The following is a 17,606-nucleotide window of genomic DNA, read 5'->3' on the forward strand; positions in this document are numbered from 1 at the left end:
TATATATTTTTTATGTTCTACAAAATCACTGGTCCTGCTATTTCCTTTTTTATCTTGGATACTTTCCTTTGTCCCTATGTTTGAAAGTAGCTTAGGTACCACTGACAGCAACTTTTACATAGATGATCTCTATGAAAAACATTTATTTATTAAAAGTCATAGAGCATTTAAGTCGAATAGAGTAAATAGGATGACTTTTCCCTTTGAAGAGACTCACTTATTCATTTCTTTCGATATTTATGGAGAAATATTACATATGTTTCTTTATTTAAAAAAAAAATTTAATATAGTTTATTGTCAACTTGGTTTCTATACAACACCCAGTGCCCATCCCAACAAGTGCCCTCCTCTGTGACCATCACCCATTTTCACCTCTCCCCCAACCCCCATCTAACTTCAGTTTGTTGGCAATATTTAAAAGTCTCTTATGGTTTGCCTCCCTCCCTCTCTGTAACTACGTTTTCCCCTTCCCCTCCCCCCTGGTCTTCTGTTACGTTTCTCCTGATCCACATATGAGTGAAAACATATGGTGTCTGTCTTTCTCTGCCTCACTTATGTCACTCAGTGTAACACCCTCCAGTTTCATCCACGTTGCTACAAATGGCTAGATTTCATTCTTTCTCATTGCTGTGGAGTAATCCACTGTATATATAAACCACATCTTCTTGATCCATTTGTCAGTTGATGCACATTTAGACTCTTATCACGATTTGGCTCCTGTTGAAAGCGCTGCTATGAACATTGGGGTACACGTGCCTCTATGCATCAGCACTCCTGTGTCCCTTGGGATACTCCTGTATCCCTCCTGTATTTTGTTATCAAACTAAAACTGTCTCCTATATTAGATGATTTCCAAAGTTAACTGAAATAAAGTCATTTGTCAGCCAGGTGGGTAAAAAGACATGGCCATCTGAGCAGGGAAATACAAATCATGAGGACCTTCCCCTTGCTGTCACCTTGACATTAAGCCCGTATAAGAGTACTTAGATGGGCGTCCTCAGGTTCACTGGACTTGTGACTCAGACTGGCAATAAAGAGAACAATTACAAATGCTGCATATGTATTCATGGATCCATTTGCATCCTATCTACTTCTAGGAGAGAATACCCAGAGAAATGTACAGGTTTTGGCTTAGTTGTTGCAAAAATACTACTTTCCCATGATATGATATAAAGGAGGATGCATTGTCACCTAGACATTTAAAAAATGTTTATTTATGTATTTATTTGTTTTAATTTTCTTTTAATGTTATTTATTTTTGAGAGAGAGAGAGAGAGAGAGACAGTGCACAAGCAGGGGAGGGGCGGAGAGAGAGAGGGAGACACAGAATCTGAAGCGGGCTCCAGGCTCCAAGCTGTCAGCACAGAGCCCAACGAGGGGCTCAAACCCACAAACAGTGAGATCGTGACCTGAACTGAAGTCTGGACACTCACCTAGGACATTTTTATATGCCCACACCAGACATATTACTCTCTCCATTCTTGGAAAACAATTTTGACACAACTATGGTGGTACAATTATAGTTGAGTTGTTAAATTCCAATGCCAACTAATTCACAGTATTTGATTGCTGATGTAACATTTAATAACCAAAAGAAGTGGAAGTCATTTGAAGCCCAAAGTGAGCCACTAACTCATCAGATTTCTGGGAATGTAAGAGATTTTTAAAAAAATGTTTATTTACTTATTTATTTATTTTGAGAGAGAGAAGGTGCATGCGCATGTGAGCACGAGCAAGTGGATGAGGGGCAGAGATACAGGGAGAGCGAGAATCCCAAACAGGCTCCATGCTCAGTGTGGAGCCCAGTGTGGGGTTCCATCATGACGTACCATGAAATCATGACCTGAGCCAAAATCAAGAGTCGGATGCTCTACCAACTGAGCCACCCAGGCGCTCCTATATGAGATCTATAATGCCAATAGTAGGAGTGGAGGAGCTGAAAGCTCAAATTTCATCAGTTCATAGGCATTGTGCCAAATGATTACATTAAATTTTACGTTAAAAAAATCATTCTCTCTCCATTTCCTGTTTCCTATCCTAGTTCAAAAAATTCATCTAATAATCTTAACAAGAAGTCTAAAAAGATTTTCCTTGTCAAATAAATGCCATTAAAACTATAACTTGAGGGGCACCTGGATGGCTCAGTCAGTTGAGCATCTGACTTTGGCTCAAGTCATGATCTCACGGTTCATGAGTTCAAGCCCCGCACCAGGTTTTGTGCAGACAGTGAAGAGCCTGCTTTGGACCCTCTGTTCGCCTCCCTCTGTCCTTGCGCTGCTCCCACATGCACGCACGGGCGCGCACACACACACACACACACACTCGCTCTCTCTCTTTCTCTCAAAAATAAACATTAACAAAAAACAAAACTACAATTTGCAAACAATGGCTGCAGAATGTACTTTTATGATGTACAACATATTATATTAAACTGTTTTCACTTATAAACTTTAGCGAGGTATTGCTTTTGATTTGCAGTGCATGTAATCTATGTATCTTAGAGACCATTGCTCATCTATTGTTAATCCATGCATTTTGCCCGAAAATTTCATAAAACTACTGGGACCACCGTTAGCTTCTCCTCCATCCTGTCCTTTTCAATCTTCAACATTAATTACTTGCACCCAATTTTGGCATTAGTTCATGTACAAGTAGCAACTTTTGTGCATGAACTCCAAAGAAAATATATATTTATTCCAACAAGTACATAGCATTTAAACCAAGGAAGATAGAGAAAGGGTCTTTCCCCTTTTTAAAAGACTTGTTTATCCATCATTCTTTGCAATTTATGGAAGAATACTACAGATGTTTCTTTTCTTTAAAAAATTGTTTTAATGTTTATTTATTTTTGAGAGACAGAGACAGAGCATGACTGAAGAAGGAGCAGAGAGAGAGGGAGACACAGAATCTGAAGCAGGCTCCAGGCTCTGAGTTGTCAGCACAGAGCCTGACAAGGGGCTTGAACTCATGGACCATGAGATCATGACCTGAGCCAAAGTTGGACTGACTGAGCCACCCATGCGCCCCTACAGATGTTTCTTGAAATTTGCTTATAAATTGGACAATTTATCATTTTTTCCAAATTTCCTCTTTACCAAGCACTTCAAATAAAGTATTAGCATAGTAATAAACTTTATTCCCATAGGTCTTAAAATGTGGTAGAAAACTTAAGTAATTTTTTCTCCTTGACCTTCTTCATCCCTAACCTTGACCATCCCTTTTTCTTTCTGGAAGCACGAGAAAAGCAAAATAAAAAGCAAAATATTGAAGAAAAACAGTGAAGCTGACAGGAGACCAAATACAGTGTATAGTTTGAAATTACGTTCAATATATTAAAAACAGATTTGACTGGATTAAAATTCACCAAAGATTAATTTGGGCTAATTTTACAACTACCTCCATGGCTTCTCTTAGCTTCATATTATTAGTATTTATTTATAAATTCCCACACTTACCCAGTATGTTTTGGTGTCTACCATAAAGATACAAAGAAAGTGGGTTGATCAAGGAACGCCTTAAAGGGCGCTCCTTTTAAAATGTTGGCCACACTGTGTCATTCCCCTTCTCAAAATCTTTCATTGACCTCCCTCCTACCCAGAACAGTATCCAGTCCACACCGGACCCAGTCGGTCCTTAGCCTTGTCTTGGAGCTTCCTAGCTCTCCTCTCCTTGCTAGGCTGTTCCAGCCACACCAGCCTTGCTGTTCCCCTCGTGCATCAGCTGCGTTCTTATCTCAGACCTTCACACTTGGCTTCATGCACATAATGTTCTTCCCTAGACGAGTTCATGGTTCACACCCTCACTTTGTCCAGATGCCTGCTGGGTCCCTGAAACACCTCAAAACAGCAGTGCCCCTCCCACCATATCCCTTAACTCCGACATTGTTGCCTTTAAAAGCACATATTGCTGCTTATCTTTATCTATACGTTTCTTTAATATTTTCTCTCTATTTGGAGATGACTGTAGAGGCCCTTGCAGTTGTTGGAAATAACATAGAGATCCCGTGTCCCCTCCTCCCAGAGCCCTCCAGTGGTGACATCTTGGGTGGCAGTAATACACTGTCACAACCAGGGAATCGACACTGATACAATCCACTGACTTTTCTTCAGGTGTCACCAGTTTGTCATGCACTCATTGATGTGTATATTTAGTTCTGTGTAATTTTTAAAAAATTTTTTTAATGTTTTTATTTATTTCTAGGAGAGAGAGAGAGACAGCGTGAGCAGGGGAGGGTCAGAGAGAGAGGGAGTCACAGACTGAAACAGGCTCCAGGCTCTGAGCTGGCAGTCAGCACTGAGCCCGACGCGGGGCTCGAACCCACGAACCGCGAGATCATGACCTAAGCGAAAGTCGGACGCTTAACCGACTAAGCCACCCAGGCGCCCCATAGTTCTGTGTAATTTTAACACGTGCAGACTCATGTGACCACACTGCCTTCAGTCGAGACAGAGAACCAGTCCAGCACAGGGACCCTCTTGCTGATTCATAGCTGTAGCTTTCTCTCGCCTTCTACCCCTCCCAGCTCTTCTATATTGTCTATTTGTTCCCCAAAGTATGGGGGTTTTCTGTGTTTTTTTTGTTTGTTTGTTTGTTTTTTGTGTAGGAAAAAAGGTAGTCAATAGTTGGGCAAAAGAAGGAATAGAAGGAAAACATTATGTCTCTAGTTGAATGTATTGTCTGTTAAATGATATACCATTATTCTACATTAGCTGTGTTTTTTTTTTTTTTGACTAAGCACTTTTGCCTTCTCAATTCAATCTGTAATCCAAAGAAATAACTTTAATACTATATATATGTGTGTGTGTGTATATATATAGTAGTTTCTCAGTACTTTGATCATTTTTAAAATGTGATTGGTGCATAATATTTTCATCATGTATAAAATAGCCTGGAGGTAACAAAATTGCCAAACTACCCAAAGTTCCCAAAGCAGCTATTTGACATTTTCAGAGCTAAAGGCAATACATATCATTACTCCAAGGGCAGAAATGCCCAAGAAAATGTTGCCACAGTGCAGCTTTTCCTTTAAAACAATCTTATTTTTCTTTTTAAAAATATTTAGAAATACTATGGTTTGACAATACTCAAATGGATACTTTTATTGAAACTTGGGTTTTTTTCTGTGACTCTAAATCGGAAGAAATATTAAAAGAATTTTTTCTTTTACTTTGAGAGAGAAAGGAGAGCGTGTGAGCTGGGAAGAGGGGCAGAGGGAGAGGGAGAGAAGCAGTCTCCATGCTCAGTGCAGAGTCCAGAGTGAGGCTCGATCCCAGAACCCTGGGATCATGACCTGAGCTAAAATGAAGAATTGGATGTTCAAATAACTGAGGCACCCAGGCACCCCGAATTGAAACAAAATATTAAAAAGTAAGATGTATAGATAAAAGCATTCATCAAATAATGCTAGTTTTGACTCTTCATCATAAATAGAGATGTGAGTTGATTACCATTTAGAATATCTTGCATTCAGTATCGTGAAGCCTTGTATGGAACTGTGAACTTTTTAACTGTACCTTAAGAAATCTGGCAACGCTTTGATTTGCCCTTCTTGTTTCTTCAAGTGCATCTTTGTATTTCCAAATCACGTGATCGCATAGGACCATTACAAGATTGTCCAATTCATTCTGGTAAGATTCAGGAAATCTCTGAGCCCGAGAAAGCTGGGGAAAGAATGGATCACTTCTTTATAATGCGGCATGTGAAATCCTAAGCTTGGAAAAAAACAAACTGAAAGACTTCCTTCATTTTGTATGTATCATGAAACAAAAAGTCCTTTTGAAAATTGAAAGCAATTATAAAATAGAAACCCTTTTAATTTCAAGATCATGATTTCATTTAATGTATCCTTCTATCTTGGCCAATGATTTTTTTCACTTTAAACTTTTTTTCATTAAGTTTATTTATTTTGAAAGCGAGAGAAAGAGAGAGACAGAGAGAGAGAACACGAGTGGGGGAGGGTCAGTGAGAAGGAGAGAGAATCCCAAGTAGGCTCTGCAACCTCAGTGCAGAGCCCGACGTGGGGCTTGAACTCAAAAATTGTGAGGTCTTGACTTGAGCCAAGATCAAGGCTCGGACGCTTAACCCACTGCACCACCCAGGTGCCCCTCACTTTTTCATTAAAAAGTAAATTATATATTAATTACAAACTATTCAGTGTAGAAATGTAACATGTTCTGTGGCCTCTCATATCTTAACTCCCCTCTCTTCCCTCTTAGAAAATAACTATAATAAATATTAGTCTAGATTTCCATTAACACATAGTTTTCGATATAACTCAAAATCAATTATTTTGATTTTTTAAGGCTAGGTTTCTACCAATAAACACTATAAGAGATCAATGCATGAATGCATGCATACAGATGTTGGTTTGAAAGGTCCTCTACTCAAGTCCCAGCTAGTCTTTCCTGAAAATGGATTTCAGCTTTATTGAGGTGTAACTGACATAGAAAATTGTAAGATATTTAAAGCGTGCACTGCGGCGTTTTGACACACATATGCCACATATACATTGTGAAAGATTCCTTCCATCCAGTTAATTAACATATCCATCACCTCACATCTTTATCTTTTTTTTTTGTATGACAACATTTAAGTTTTACTCTATTAGCAAATTTCAATCATACAGCACACTGTTATTAGCTATAATCACCATGTTTTCCATCAACTCCTCAGCCTTTATTCATCTTGTAGCTTCAAGTTTGTGCTGCTCATCCTAAAGTCACAATCCCAGGATATGCCACAGCAGGTGCCAGTGGGACTTCACAGTTAAGAGACTTGCCACCAGATACAAAATGACTTGGCTCTGAGCTTACATAACACACATGGACCTAAACTCTATGAGTTCCTAAAGACACTCCTCAGGTCCAGGAATCTTCTGGCCCTGTTGGACCTGCCTCACAGAAGGGGAACGTTTCAAGCAGCTAAGTTTTCCCATCTATCTGTACTTCAGGAATTTACAAAGCCCTTTGCATGAGATAGGCAAGATTGATTCATCTTTAAAAGTTGACTTTAAAATTAACCTCACATTTTCACCATAGATAGAAACACAAAATTTAGAATTAGACTGAACTATATATATTTCTAAAATTCTCAGCATCCAGGCTTCCATGCTACAAGATTAAAAACCAAGGAGGATGAAGTTACAGGGATCACATGGAACAAGCCGAGGTTCCACTGGCTTTTCCTTCCTTCCTCTGTCCCTCCCTCCCTCTGTCTCTCCTTCCTTCCTTCCTTCCTTCCTTCCTTCCTTCCTTCCTCACTTCTTTCCTTCCTTCCTCTTCTTTCTTTCCTCCTTTTTTTTTCTTTCTTTCTTTTCTTTTCTTTCTTTCTTCCTTCCTTCCTTCCTTCCTTAGTGCTTATGTACACTGGATTCTTTTTAAATCCATTTACCAGGACACTGCTCTATAGATATTTGGGGATATTATGATTCCCCTCTATGTATACTTAATGGTTATTTTGGAAATTAACAACAAATAAACATAAGTTATTTAATCACATGGGAAGTTTTTCATTTTGCTCCATTTACCTTGGGAAATAAAGTAAACAATTCACCTACATGAAAGCACATTCGATTTTTAAATAATCAAAGCAGATTTACAGATTTCCTCATTTCCTTTTGTTAATATGTAAGATGCATTAAATATATCAGCACCAACATTTTCTTCACACGCACATGTGTTAACACCGTGGGCTTTGATATTCCCTCTGTTCTTCTCTCTGTTGCTCCTTCTTTTTGTCTTCTTCTGAAAACTTCTTGTGGCCTCCTCCCACTTTTAACCCAAGGAAGCTCTGATGGGTAAATATGTGAGTAGTGTTTTTCATTGTTCCCCAGAAGTATATCCCAAAGGCTCAATTGAAGTAGGAGAGTTTCTGTACCAGGAACTGTGGATTTCTGTCTCAGAAAAGGGGCAAAGGAATAGCATAGTCTGATCCCAAGCCAAAGAGCCAGAACACATTGGAGAATCTGGGCTATCTTATCGTATGGCGTATGTCACCAGGAGCAGGCGCAGAATGCATGGGCTGAAGTTCAGGCTTTTGGTAAGTTTTTAAGAACAAGAGGCTGATAGGAAACAAAAGGTTAGCCAGTACAATGAACCTCTTGCTACTAAAGATCAGTGCAGAGAAGGCATCCAGCAGTTCCTGGTAAATAGGAACTCACCTTGGTCAAGACTGCAGGAGTCACATAGTGGTGCTATCTGCTTCTCAGGGCACTCAACCAGACCCCTCTCCTGACTTCCTTACATCTCCCACACTCCATGATGACAAAAACTGTCTTAATGGTGGGTAAAGCCGTTCATTTCACAATTTAAAAATAAAAGACAATGCAAATAGCTTGAGAGGTATGTATTGTGGATGCTTTTGAGTCAAATGATGGTAACAGGTCTTTTCTACTGTGATGAGTGGAGATGGTTAGAAAACTTGAAGGTGATGCAGAGTGTCTCCATGGCTCAGCTAGTTAAAAATCCAACTTCAGTTCAGGTCATGATCTCACGGCTCATGAGTTCAAGCTTCATGTCAGGCTCTGTGCTGACAGCTCAGAGCCTGGAGCCTGCTTCAGATCTTTGTGTATGTGTGTGTTTCTCTCTGCCCCTCCCCTGCTCATGCTCTGTGTCTCTCAAAAATAAATAAACATTAAAAAAATTAAAAAAAGAATACTCAAAGGTGATAGGCCCCTGACAGGAAACTGGAGTGCGGGGGTGGGGGGGGTTAGCCCCTGACATGGACAATGAAAAAGACACCTGAATCAGTGAAGATAAATGGTTAGACACAAGGGTGTTGTCCATGATGAGTTCCTTTATNAGGGGTGGGGGGGGGGCGGTTAGCCCCTGACGTGGACAATGAAAAAGACACCTGAATCAGTGAAGATAAATGGTTAGACACAAGGGTGTTGTCCATGATGAGTTCCTTTATTCTTAACTGTTCATAAAGGCATCAGCATCACCTACTTGAGCAGATAAATAATGGTAGGAATGAAAGGGTTTTAGTCCAACTCTTTCTTTTTATGGGTGAGAAAATCGGCTCTGAGATGGTATGTGTCTTTTTTAATCTACCATGTTAGTGTTGGGTCAAGGACTGGAGTGGTGAAGTTTCCTAACTCCCAACACAGGTCAATAACAGAGAGGTATGAATCATTCTTATCTTTACATGAGATTTTCTCTTCCTTCCAGACAGGAGGTTTTCATTTCTGGAAGAGGGAGAGCAGACACCGCTGAAAAGCAAATAGACGACCTAAGAGTTAAGTTCAGGAGCTCTGGAGATGATTCAATGTCCAGCCAAGGCAGATCTGTTATGCTTAGGTCAAGCCATAGTTGGAGAGACCTGGGGTCTGGAAGCATGGGTGGCGGTCTGGGTGGGTGGCCTGAGAATGGTGGCTCTGTACACTTTCCTGAACCCTCAGCCCAGGTAGAAGTGCCCTACTTCTCTCTATTTAGAGATCGCATTTCTCCCAGGTGAGATGTCCTAGCTTAACCCAGCTATGAACCTGCTGGGCCTAATAAGGTATGAAAGGGAGTATACCCTAAGAAGCTGGAAGACTTAGCTGGAAGGTACCAACTGGGAGCCACAAGAGTTCCTCTGGTCCCCAAGGGGGCCAGAAAGAAGAGGGAATACTTTAAAATCCATCGACACATTATCAGGACTTGAGTGGAACAACCCTTCATTGTCAGGATGGCTCTTAGAATCCTGGAGATGGCACATTCTAAGCAGAATACTTGAGGATCCTTGGCAGATGACAGAAGAAAGAATAAAGAGGCAGAGGAAAGTGGACATATAAGAATGGATAGATTGAGACCAGAAGACCCACTAGAGGATCAACTTCTAGAGGAACATCCAGAAGTACATCATCCACACCAAAGCCATCAGGAAGGTGGGACTGACATCTCTAAGAAGTTCAGTGGTCTCCCGTCTGTGGGTGAGATAGGCTGTCACAGTGTTGGCTCACTAACAGTCATGGTGATGATGGTCACCCAAATAACAGAGGCCAGGTGATTGTACTTAATCTCTAGGAGTCAGAGGGCTGCGATTATAGGAAAGCTGGAGAGCAGCCAAGGGGGCTTGACTCTCAGGGAGTTGTACAGCTAGTTAGTAATATGTGGGGTCCCTGTAGGAAAAGCAGATAGTAACCAACAGTGGCAATAATTAATCAGCCAAGAGGGCAGCTTCTCATCACAGAAGATGACGATGTTTGCACCAAAAAATACTCGCAATTCTTTTCTGTTCCTAGACCTGAGTCAATTTTCAGATGTGTCACAGACTGATTGAAGAGGAGACAGAGTCTCTACAAAAAGCCCCCCTGTAATACTGCAGTAAGTGTATACTGTAATAATTCTATCAGTCCTTCCACAAAGGGCCCCACAGCCATTGACTGAGGTGACAGCATTAGGGAGAGGAGAACACTCATGCATATGTATTTCAAGAACTATTAAACACAAGATCTGAGTTGATATTGATATCTGAAGGCCAAAAGAATCATCACGCCCACCCTGTTAGAGTGGGAACTTAAAAGGGATCAATAAAAGGGTCCAGACTAAAATTTTGTCAATGTGGATCCACTGACATTATTGGCATATTCATATAATTGGCATCTAGACTAACCTCACACTGGATGCTTGGCCTGTGGAACTTTCCTAAGGTAAAAGGCCAAATGGAAACCCCAAACACCACCCCTTCTTGACCAAGAGTGTAAATGAAGACAATATCACCATTCACCACCATCCCCACCCCAGGCAATACTGTGATTTGCTCTCTTGGTAGCAGAGGGGTAGTGTCTTACCTACTGTGGGAATACAGAGAAATCTGTGTGGAACTCAGGTGATTAACCCACTTGAGCATTTCTTGGTCCTCTGACCCAGTTATAACTATGAATGCTCTGTGTTGAGTATGATGACCAGAGGCTGAGACTGCTCTGGACCACTCTGAATGATGGCTTGGGTCACACCACAGCTAAGTCACCAAGACCTTCAGAGTTGCTGGCTGAGGGTGAGGGGCATCAAAAATGGATGAGGAGAGGATGGAGATGATAAGAATCATGTAGGACCCCAAGACATACTGCCATGACAGGAACTACAGATAGTCTCCTCCTTGTAAATTTCCTTTGAGGAAGAGGGGCCCACGGGAACTGCAGATGGGCAGGTTCAGGAACACATGCTATATGTGGTAGAGACCGTGGACTGTGGCAGCCACAGCATAGCTCAGATATTCTTTCAAGACAAAATCTACCAGGAAGAATGTATATAGTTACTAAACCTTTGGGATCCACTTAAGTGTTCATGCCAAGGCCATGGTCTCCCGAGGCTGCTCCAAGTTAATAACTGAGCCTGCAGAAATACCAGAACCAAACCATCTGCCCCAGGCAGGATCTTCTAATGGACGTTTGCTGCTCTCAGAATGCCCATCGGCCCAGCTAAAAACTTCTCACTGAAGAGCTCGTTCTGGACAACCTTCCTTCCTTCCTTCCCCATCTCCTCCCACAGGTGTCAGATCTTCCTGGGCCTCCTTAACCTTTTGCACATCTAATTTTGTTCTGGCATCTGCTTCTGAAGGACCTGTATTGACGCACACAATCATTTCTCCCACTTAAAACACAATTAACATAAATTGCAAAGGTTTACAAAGTAAATAAAAATGGAACTAATGACAGTGTATTCATCAGCACAATTGTTGGGTAATATTGTATTATCTATGATCTTACCTGAATTTTATTTGTGTCAATCAAGTGCTGTGCCATTGATTTTAGGATAATTGCAAAGAAGAACCAAGAGTGCTGTTAGAAAAAGAAAAGACAATAAGACATTTATTATGTGTTAGTAAAATAACAATGATTCTGTCCTTTACAACCTGTAATATTGTAAAATCTTTATTTTAAAATGTTCTTTAAAGTGAAATGAATCAGATCAGTCACATATGCTCCATTATGTTAGGATGATCTTGATCAAAATTCCAGTGGTGAAAGTAAATGTCACACATTTCAGCAGCTCTGTCATCTCAAAGAATATTTAAACTAAAAGAAGATATTGGTTTCCTCGATGTGGCTGATTAGATAGCAATCTTATGAAATATTTATTCATGGAGTGTTGTATTTGTTTCACTTATGCAAAACTAAACAAAACTTTTTATATTAAAATATATCATGGTGGGCCTGTCCTTAACATTTCCAGGGCCAGGGGCAAAAGTCAAGATGGAAGCCATATTGCTAAATACCTAAAAGTTTGAAGTCAAGCTAACAAAGTGTTCAATTAAGTGTGTTTGATCCTCTTAACTCGACAAATAGAACTTCACAATAACTTGGAGCGCTGGGCCAGAATGTGGGCACAGAGAGAGAACAAGTCCCTGGACTAATCCCTCTTCTTGCTCAAGGTTCTGTTCCACACTTGGATGGGCCACCTGCACACACGTGACTGTCCAGCCCACATGAGAGACTGCTATCCACAAACTCCCTCCTCCTTCAAACCATTCCCTCCTTAGGTCTACAGTTGCCCTCAAGCATCAAGATCTCCCCTCTGAAGGATGGACTTAGGAAAGGGGCCCTCAGCAGGCTTACGAATAAACCAATAAGCCCTTAAGGTGGGAGACTCCTGAGGATCCTTTTGGTCCAGAAGAGGAGGTAGGGGCTTCCGGTGGGAATTTGTCTTGGCTCCTCTCCCACCTCTTCCTACAGGGAGGGGTGCAGTTGGAGAAGACCAGAACATAACCTAGGATGAGGGTCCCCCTTTCTTGGGTCTAAGGGTCATACTTACACCAGATATAAAAAGTGTATGTTGTATATGTACAGTTTAAAGACTCTACCTTCCTGGTTCTTTTCTCCTCCCTTTTTCTCCACCACTGATAACAATTTTGAGTTCTGTGCTAATTATTCCCTTGCTCTACTTCATAATTTTACTACCAATATTATACATTGAAGCAAAATTTAGTTTTGCCTGCCACTGAACCCCATATAAATGGAATCATCCTCAGTGTATTGTCCTATAATTGCCTTTTTCATTCAAGGTATTCTGTCCTGAGGTCCATGTATGTACAGAGTCCTGACTCTAGACATCTGACTGAGTTGAGGGACAAAGGAGGCCTGAGTTCTAATAAGGCAGCTCTCGCTTTACAAAAGGGTCATTTCTTAGTAAACTTGATATTGGAGATGGAACTCATGTTGTCAGAAATGATTAATACAAGGCACACTGTTAAATCCCCTTTCCCCATCTTGTCCAAAATGATATTTTTAACCCTATGCCAAATGTCCCTACATTTGCCGCTTAAGGCAGCCGATACCTGTCGTGCCCTAACCCTTAGCAGTCTGGTCTGCCTCTGCTATTTACCTTGAGGCTCCAGGACTAATGAAATTAAGCCTTTCATCTCCGTTTCTGTCTGATAACAGAAGCTTCACCTTTTTTTTTTAATTTTTTTTATTTTTTTAATGTTTTATTTATTTCTAGGAGAGAGAGNAGTTTCTGTCTGATAACAGAAGCTTCACCTTTTTTTTTAAATTTTTTTTATTTTTTTAATGTTTTATTTATTTCTAGGAGAGAGAGAGAGAGACAGCGTGAGCAGGGGAGGGTCAGAGAGAGAGGGAGACACAGAATCTGAAGCAGGCTCCAGGCTCTGAGCTGGCAGTCAGCACAGAGCCCGACGCGGGGCTCGAACCCACGAACCGCGAGATCATGACCTAAACGAAAGTCGGTCACTTAACCGACGAAGCCACCCAGGCCCCAGAAGCTTCACCTTCTTGTCCTCTCTGTAGGCACCGCATATTCCTTTTTGCATCCCTACATCCCACTGCTTCCTATCTCCCGACATCCTCCTGACATTCCTTCTGGGAGGCATGGCCCAACAGCACCAAAATCTCCTGAAGACGTAATTTCTCCAAAATTCCCTTCACCTCGTCTTTTAACTGAGCATGGACTCTCCCCGTAGAACCCTGCTTCTCTGGCAGGAAGTGCCCTGAAGACCCTGACACCATCCTCACCCCCACCCCTGCTAGAATGGATTCTCTACACAACTATCATGGTGCCCCTTTAAACTCAGGTCAGCTCGTGTCACTCCCCTGCTCGAAACCCGCTAATGGCCCCCACATTTGCTGAGTGGAAACCAAAGCTCTCGCAGTAGCCCACAAGGCCTTATGCTACCTGCCAGCCACTGCTCCCCACCCCCACCTCTCCTCCTCTCTTCTTCCCTGACTTGGGTCCAGCCACACTGGCCTCTCTGCCATCCCTCTGGCACCCCAGGCATGCTGCTGCCTTGCCATTATATACACGTGTCCCCTCTACCTCTACCGTTCTCCAAGCATCCACGTGGCCAGCTCCCCCACTTCCTTTACACTTTTTGCTCAAGTATTGCCTTCTCCGTGAGCTCTAACCTCACCATTCTATTTACACTGCAAACCTCACTGTGTACCCCCAGCGTTCCCGATTCTCCTTACCTGCCCGATATTTTCTTCTCCCATAGCACTTCTCACCTTCTAACACACAATTTAATTAATTTGGTTATTATGTCTGTGATTGATTGTTTTTATCCCCCAGCAGAATGCAGGCTTCCCAAGAGCAGAGGTCTTTATTCTATCCTCTGATGCCTGCCAAATGCGGAGGCTGGTGCCTGTCCCATGGGGGTGGGGCACTTGGAGCATTTTTGTTGCATAAACAGAATGAATATACTCATAAGGCTAATTTAAACAAACTGCTTGAGCTAGAATAATTTGAGTTTAGGGAACTCATGTTGGTGCTTATTGATCCCACCTTCTCTTTCCAGCTACTTACTAATCAATCATCCATCTGTCAATTCATGGTAGATAATTAATTTAGCTGGGGACTAAATCCATTCTTCTAGAATAATTTAGAGTTATCTCTTTATAAGCTTCTTGCCATCTCTTCCTTTTATTTCTTTAAGTTTATTTATTGGGGGGGTGGAGAGAGAGAGAGAACATGAGCAGGGGAGGGGCACAGACAAAGGGGGGAGAGAGAATCCCAAGCAGGCTCCGTACTGTCAGCGTGGAGCCCAACAGCAGGGCTTGAACTCATGAGCTGTGAGATCATGACCTGAGCCCCAAACCAAGAGTTGGATGCTCAACTGACTGAACCACCCAGGTGCCCCAGGCCGTCTCTGCTTTATGTGCCCATAAATGCATGTGATTTTCAACATTCTAGGGTCAAACAGTGGTTGTTCTGTCTGCTGCTTGTCTGTTGTCAGTATATTTACTAATACATCATTAACTCTTTTGTCAGTACATTTCCTCCTACTATACCTAAAAACCCAACAAACTGTTTTTGCTTCAGTTAGCACTTTTGAGTGTTTCAGATTATTCTTAATGGTCATGCATTTTGTCTTTAGGCCAACAGACTTAACTGGGGCCTGTTCTAGTTCTGTTCTTTTGACACAGATCTCTTTTGCTTAATGTTTTGATGTGGGGCAGTTTCAATATGATGCTTAGGCTAGAAACCATAAGAGAAATGACCTATGAAAATTGATGAGTCCCTTCGCCTTCCAGGAGTGGGAGCAAGCCATCCCTCGTGCTAACAATGAAAGGGTTGCCTTTATATTCTTTACCTTGAGGACATGCTTTATTGTTGTGGAGTCATTGGATTTCAAAAGACCAGTCACATTTTTAGCCAGCTCCTCATGGATAGTTCTCTCCTTGCATGCCCTGGTCTTGAACACGAACTGAAGAAAATCCAAAAAGTGAAAAAAGTTAAAGACGTAAAAATACCTCAAAGCTTCAACAATTAGGTTACACGAATAACTTGTATCTCAAAATTATCTGCTCATGCCATATTTTGTCATGAAATATATGCAGGCCCAATGGTAAGAGAGCACACAACTGTTCCTAGTGAGGGCTTTGCACAGGTGGGGCTTGGCTCACCTAAGCTCTCCTTGAAACTCTTTGTGTAGAAATCAAAAGGAAGAGTCAGAGAGCAATTTAGCAGGTTCAAGGAAACAAGGAGGGCTTTGACCCACCTACTTAGGGCACATTTCCCCTTCTCCTTCCTTCCACTGGTAACAGGTGGCATGGTAGCACTTCTTCATCCTGAAAGGGTAGAGCACCCACTCAAATAGCCAAGTGGGGAAGCAGGTACCTTCCAGAGGCCAGTAAGTGAGCTCCCCACATGCCCAGGTTCTAGCATGTCATGCTCAGACACAGCTATCAAAGGGTCCATGAATGTCGGCCATCAGTAAGATAACAAATGTTGCTTACTTCTTTTTTTTCTCCCAAAAGACTGTCTTTTGTATGCACTTCTGAGTGCATACGATGGTTTTTAGTTTTCAGTATTTCTTCATATACTTTAAGGCTATCAGGACCAATTTATGCACATATTTTAAATATAAAATGCTCACCACGGAATTATAACATTTTACTTATGAATTGGGTTAGCCTCAAGGAAGGTCATTTCTTCATAATATTCACTGCTCAGCCTTTGCTATAATCAAGCGTGAAGGCAGGCAAGAAACCCAAAGAAGAGGCACATTCACATTTGGATCTATAATTATTTCTTTAAAGTATGCAGCTCATTGACACCTAAGTTGTCCCGATGGAGGCTGACTTCTGCAAGCTCATCCCAGAGGAGAAAGACAAAGCTAAGAGATGCCTGAAACTAGCTACAATCAGGAGTAATATGATTTTTTCCCTTCATGAATTACCACTCATGGGAGGGTAATATCATTACCTACTCCCTAGCCCCATGCCCTGTTATTTGGCCCCAACAGCATTACAACTAGCTCTGGGATATTCTTATTTTAAAATATTGGCTGGAACATGCCAGGGTCATGAATTGCTATAACCCATGGCATTTAATTAGATTGGCTATAGACACACATCTTTGAAAAAGACATGGTGTATGTATGCATTTTGGACATTGTAGATGGGGTGAGTTAGCAGCATTTAGCACCACTGAACTTGAAATGGTGTTTAGTTTGCTTCTGAATATATGTAAATTCCACTGCATATCACATCTTTCAAAGATATCAAAGCATATATTGGTACCAGCCCATTAGTTTTTATTACACACCTAGGTATGGGGTTTAATATCTATCTGCATGTTAAAAAATAATTATTTCTCACCGGGGATAAAAAAAATGGGACCCCTTGGTCAAGGTGAGGCTGTCAACCATGAACAGCAATGGGGGTCCAATCACAGAATCATAAAACTGGATGTTCATTGGGTCCATCCATTCTCACTTCACAGGAGTAAAAATGAAGTCCCGAGAGGCTGGATGCTCTACTTAATTATTTAACCATGACTAGAATCTAATTTCCCACTTGCTAGTTTAGTGTTCTTTCTAGAGTAAAATTCCTTTGATACTATTAGGGTATGTTCACTTTAGATATGTGAAAGTATTTTTTATAAGATATCTTTAGGAATTATTATCAGCTTGAAATTCTACTTAGGTATATTTCTGGATTTCAACCACTTCAAATCAAACTAAATAAACAGTCTCCTATATTACAAAATCAAATGGTCTCACCAGGAGATTTCAAACATCCTGGTCAAAAATAAAGGCCATACCAGGATGCATTTCAATATACCTTTCCAAGAACATCACAGAATGAGTCTGAGAGCTGACTTAAGGTTTTCATGAGAAACTTGCCTTGGCTGTCACAAAAACAGTCACAACATCCTGGGTTTCTTAAT

General features: G+C 41.3%; 1 protein-coding gene across 3 annotated transcripts in view; it reads right to left on the reverse strand.

Annotated features, from left to right (window-relative positions):
* Positions 1–17,606, reverse strand: part of DOCK10 (dedicator of cytokinesis 10) — a 214,777-nt gene that overhangs the window by 51,415 nt on the left and 145,756 nt on the right. For all 3 annotated transcript variants that reach the window (XM_077748708.1, XM_077748710.1, XM_077748709.1), the window contains exons 26-28: positions 15,526–15,639; positions 11,690–11,761; positions 5,514–5,660 (exon numbers count right to left, since the gene is read on the reverse strand). In XM_077748708.1, coding sequence (XP_077604834.1) covers positions 5,514–5,660; positions 11,690–11,761; positions 15,526–15,639 — 333 coding nt within the window. The remainder of the gene's footprint in view (positions 1–5,513; positions 5,661–11,689; positions 11,762–15,525; positions 15,640–17,606) is intronic.

Source organism: Crocuta crocuta, unplaced genomic scaffold (genome assembly GCF_008692635.1).
Source record: "Crocuta crocuta isolate KB4526 unplaced genomic scaffold, BGI_CrCroc_1.0 scaffold229, whole genome shotgun sequence".
NCBI lineage: Eukaryota > Metazoa > Chordata > Mammalia > Carnivora > Hyaenidae > Crocuta > Crocuta crocuta.